Here is a 5,667-nt window from a genome sequence, read left to right as displayed (position 1 = left end):
CAGTGAACGACTCTTACGAGTTTCGAGGTGACTCGGGCATGTGAGCTGAACGACTGAAACGAGGTGAGTCGGTCATTCGTGCTGAACTTCACCTACAAGCTGACTGGAGCTGCTGAAAGCCTCATGTGAATGTAAGGACCGGAAGCTGCTGTGCTTAGCAGCTAGCGTTAGCGGCTCAGCTACAAGCTGCTTTTAGCAGCTCTTTTAGCATTACAGCTGCTTTTCTCACAGGGCGGCTAAAGTGAGTAATGGAGTTAGACGAGCTGCAGAACAGTGACACTTATATTTTCCTCTCTGCGGCTAGAGGCTGTAGCAAGAATGACTCAGTGAACGAGTTAATGAATGTGATAAGTCGTGAGTCACCGTTCAGTAAAGTGACTCGCGGGTTTTGAACGATTCGTTCAAATTCGATCATCACTAATTCCCAGGACATTGCATGATGTCTTGTCTGGAAGTCATATGAATGTCAAATTCAAATTGAAATTCGATCATCACTACTGGACACTGCTCTCACAGCTGACAGCGGCTGTGAGAGCAAATGTTTTTGTCGAAAGAATGTGAAATTGGATAATTTCCCATGGCCCACCTGACCAAATCTCGCAGAACACCAGTGGTCCGAGGCACAGTGGTTGAAAAACGCTGATCTAGGGAAGTTTGTGAGTGAAATCGTTTCATGTGTGGTGTGTTGATGTTGCCAATTGGCTGCACACCACACACTTGTATGACCAAAACTGTTAAAGCTGTGATTATTTCTCATCGTGTGTGTAGTCTCTCAGGTTTAGTAAACCTGCTGACAATTTTATAATCCTGCTGTGTGGTTAGGCTTTAAAGAGATGTTTAAGACTAGTGCCCCCAAACTTCACTGGTGAGGACAAGCATTGCATGCAGGCTGGCAAGCTTTAGAAAAGTGAACGAGTGAAGATCCACTCTCATGCACAAATAAAAATAATTAAAAATAGCCTAATTTTATGCAAGGTCACGACAAAACTGGGGGGGTCCTGTATGGAAGTAAAACTGTGCCATCAGATTCTGAATTCGAATTTCTAACTCTGAATTTTTTTACCATCGAAATCAGACTTTGAATTTGAAAAGCTGTCTAAAACATCTAAAAATATTCAGTGTGTAAAAATTCAATGTGTCTAAAAATTCATCTGCAAAAAAAAATTCGGCTGCAAAAAAAATTCGGCTGCAAAAAAAATTCGGCTGCAAAACAGCCAGAATCTCTGTGCCATCAGGACGATGCAATCGATACCTGTCTCATTCACCCAACATCCAATCAAGGGAAGCTTTGTTGGTCACGTGACCAGTGCAACACTGGGCAGGAGGCCCAGGGTTTTCAATCAGCCATGGAGGCCAGCGGGAGTGACGCTTCGGTGAGTATTTGCCATTTATGTCTGTAAACCACACGTTGCAAATCACCAGAAGTTATGAAGCAACATATGTGGTGAACTTTTAATGATGTGTGAAAATGTTTTCAAAGAAATTACATTTACTGTATGCAATGTTTTACATGCAGAAAATAGTTCAATTGTCTCCTGTTTGATTTTTTTTTTTAATGTCCATTGAATACTCTGATCTGCACAGTGCTTGTTCTGGCAAAAACATTTTTTAACAAACATAACCATGTCATTGACGGTGGTGCTAGAAACACTATTGCAGGGGGAGGGAACCCGCGCTCCGGAGGCATGTGGCTCTGACGTGAGCTGCCCCCCCACCCCCACCCCCACCCCACCCCACCCAGCGAAAATCAGTGAAAATAGTCAAGTGGTTTGTGCTGCGTTGGTCCTGGTTTGTGCTGATTAAAAGTATCGTTTGTGCAGCTTTAATTTGTAAGATATAATAAAATGATTATGAACAAAAATGGTGTCAATCTGCATTGGTGGTGGGTTGTACTGCCTTTGTTTTTAAGATATTAAATAAATAATTTTAGGAAATACAAAACCTGAACAAAAAATGATATCTTAAAGGCATATTGAATGAGCATATCTGAATTTATGTTTGCTGATGGAAATGTTTTGTTTAGTTGTTAGGTCTTGATAATGTATGTATACACCACAGTGTCATCTTTTCTGCTATTCAAACTATGTCACTTCAATTAAAGTCCAGTAATATTCAGTTGTTTAAAACTATCTTTGAAGTTCTAGTTTCTAGATAAATGATCAGTTATTATCATGCTATTTTTTCAATGCAGGTTCTTCTTCAGCAGATCACATGGCCTCAAGATGACAGTGATGATGAGGACGATTGCTCAATTCAAGCAAAATGCCGCACGTCGAGCTATGTAGGACAGTTCATAGCCAATGGTAGGTTTAAGGCCTCCTCATGCTACCAATGTCTGAGTGTGCGCAGAGTACACGTGATCATAATCTATTGTACTCTACTCTATAGCAGCTGCAAGTGAATTAAATGACCTGGTGAAGCTCTGGACTGGACGGGAGGTTCTGCCACAAAGTCTCACCATCCACATCATCAGTGGCAGACACCCCACGGCCTCCACCTGCTCTGAGACCTTGTGCATCCCAGGACATTATACGGACTACAATTCTTTTAAAAACGACATCCTGGCATGCATTGCCACTTGCCATACGGGATTTGGTCTTGTGTGAGTTACTATATTGGGCCTGTATTTAGGTAAAGTGAAAAGTTCATGTTTCCAAGCCTAAATTACATGTTTGAGAGCTCTGGATGTCTGGATACGTTTTTCATTTATACAATCCAAATTTAAGAAATGAGAATGGTTGAATTTCTTGTTTGTCCAAAGTAACTAATGTTGATGTTTGTTAATTGTTCAAATAAATGTGACTGCATAGATCCCACTTCCAAGACTTGACTGAATTGTTGCATTTGTTGAACAGCAACCCAGCGATTCTCTGAACCATGCACTGTGAGATTCCTTGCCCTTCTTACTCTAGTTTGACATATGCAATGTTCCAAATATTCAAGTTATAAAGTGGACACTGATTTTATTTCCATATTACACAATTGAAAGTCTTTGTTACATTGTTACAACACTCAAGCTACAACATACAAAACTCAGAGCTGATTCTCTGATTGATTCCTTCAGACATGAAGGAATTAATCACAAAATTGAACAGCAGCAATGTAAATGTCACTGCCAAAGCACTGGAGCAGCTCTTGGGTGAACTGCAGCTCTTCAAGCTGCCATTTGTCCATCAGTCAGTGGGCATCCTGTGTGTGGAACAACCATGCTGGAGTGGTCATCATAAGGAAGTCCACTGTTTTCCCAGTCAATGTCAGGAATATCCAGGCCCTACAAATGGAGACAATTTTAATTGAAATACGTAATAAAGTAACATGAAACAAGCAGTATACAAAAATGTTTCATTCTGCATACTAATAACTCCATGCTTTGAAAACAATATTATCCAAAACATTACTGAAGACGTTACCGAAGAGCCACATGCCTCCGGAGCGCGGGTTCCCTCCCCCTGCAATAGTGTTTCTAGCACCACCGTCAATGACCTGGTTATGTTTGTTAAAAAATGTTTTTGCCAGAACAAGCACTGCGCAGATTAGAGTCTTCAATGGACATTAAAAAAAAAAATCAAACAGGAGACAATTGAACTATTTTCTGCATGTAAAACATTGCATACAGTAAATGTAATTTCTTTGAAAACATTTTCATACATCATTAAAAGTTCACCACATATGTTGTTTCATAACTTCTGGTGATTTGCAACGTGTGGTTTACAGACATAAAAGGCAAATACTCACCGAAGCGTCACTCCCGCTGGCCTCCATGGCTGATTGAAAACCCTGGGCCTCCTGCCCAGTGTTGCACTGGTCACGTGACCAACAAAGCTTCCCTTGATTGGATGTTGGGTGAATGAGACAGGTATCGATTGCATCGTCCTGATGGCACAGAGATTCTGGCTGTTTTGCAGCCCAATTTTTTTTGCAGCTGAATTTTTTTTGCAGCCGAATTTTTTTTGCAGCCGAATTTTTTTTTGCAGATGAATTTTTAGACACATTGGATTTTTACACACTGAATATTTTTAGATGTTTTAGACAGCTTTTCAAATTCAAAGTCTGATTTCGATGGTAAAAAAATTCAGAGTTAAAAATTCGAATTCAGAATCTGATGGCACAGTTTTACTTCCATAGTCCTGTCTCATTCCAACCCCTCCCCCCAGTTCTTCGGCTGGTCAATTAAATCCGTACAAGGGAGGCTTGTAATCAGTCTGATTGATGCTGTTAACTCTATCATCCTAGTAAATTAACTACTTTAAAATGTGAATAAATCAAAAAATCCATAAATGGCCCGGCGGGCTCCGCAGTGCCTTCTGCCCGGGCGGGGGAGGGGGGAATTCTGCCCCCCTCGGGGAGCAGAGGCGTGCCTGCACCGTGGTGTCACTTCCGTATTCCATGCAGGAAGGTGAAGCGGACACACCCGGGTAGACTGCAGCGTTTCACCGGGCCGAACGAGCAGTAAATGTTCGGATCAGAAAGTTCCAGAGTATTTGTTGGCTGTGAGCTCACGGGGGTCCGGATACATGGCCGACAGCCGAGGATCCCGGTCCGGGGAGGCGGGGGACGAGCACCCGCAGGGCGCTGCGGGGGGAGAAGGTACTTTTACACGAACACGCGATTTATTCTCCAGAACAACCAGTACGGGAGGATTATTAACCCCACGTTTAACCCAGACCTTCGAAAGTAGAAGGTGAGAATCCGAAGTTAGCTTTGATGTTGTCGGTAAAAAGGACCCCACGTTTAACCCAGACCTTCGAAAGTAGAAGGTGAGAATCCGAAGTTAGTTTTGATGTTGTCGGTAAAAAGGTTCTTAAGGTAAAAAATTCTTTCTGTCCGGAAGTGTTTAAAACAACAGGAGCCGCTCAGGGGAGCGCCATCCCGCACTTCTGCACTCCTATCACTGGTGGAGGCTGTGTTCCCTCAGTCCCCACCGGGACAGCCGCCCTGGGATCACGGAGGGTTTATGGGAGGACAAAGTTCAGCTCCAAACCACAATCAGGATCCCACGTCCACTTCAAGCAACATGTGGAACATGACAGCAGTTAATATCTGGAAAGGTTTCTGTGCAAACATCTAGAAGTCCATCAGATTCAAGATCCATAATGGCAAATGAAAAAAGTTGCAATTTACGTAGAGGAAAATGATTATTTGATCATTATGTTGTTGTGAACAATGTCAATTAATTTGAAATGAAGTGACAAATAACATTTATTTGCAGCATATCTTAACATTTTGCTAAACCTAGAAATACGACAAATGACTTATTTCTAAAGGCCCCTGCAGACTCCCATAAGAACCAAAAGAAAAGTTGGTCAATGACGTGCGGAGAAAAATGTTTTTTAGTGAGGAGTTAATACTGTGAAGAAGCTGGTAGGCCACGCCCCCTCGAGGCAGACACATCTGTGAAGCAGTTTTCATTTTTCAACTACACAGCTTCCAATGTCTTCAGAAACACACTTCTCTGAACTGTTTCAGTAATAAAATAGTCTTTTTTCCGAGCCCCCATGTTGGTCTGTTTTTAACTGCAGGAGCTGACAGCTTTGAGTGATGCGTTCAGGGGCATCACATAAAGCCGCAATCCGACCTGCCTGCATGGTGGAATAGTAGACAACAAACACTGTCGATATATGTATGTTCAGCTGATTCAGGAGACATATGTTGACCAGCATCTGGGAT

General features: G+C 42.2%; 1 protein-coding gene across 1 annotated transcript in view; it reads left to right on the top strand.

Moving 5' to 3' along the window:
- The first annotated feature begins 4,396 nt into the window (after positions 1-4,396).
- Positions 4,397-5,667, top strand: part of LOC308132084 (apoptosis regulator BAX) — a 34,516-nt gene continuing 33,245 nt past the window's right edge. The window contains 1 exon segment of the mRNA XM_080499038.1: positions 4,397-4,587. Coding sequence (XP_080355164.1) covers positions 4,515-4,587 — 73 coding nt within the window. The 5' untranslated portion in view covers positions 4,397-4,514.

This window comes from Blennius ocellaris (genome assembly GCF_963422515.1).
Source record: "Blennius ocellaris genome assembly, chromosome: 1".
NCBI lineage: Eukaryota > Metazoa > Chordata > Actinopteri > Blenniiformes > Blenniidae > Blennius > Blennius ocellaris.
The sequence above is the reverse complement of the archived record's forward strand: the minus strand, read 5'-3'. Positions and strand labels throughout refer to the sequence as shown.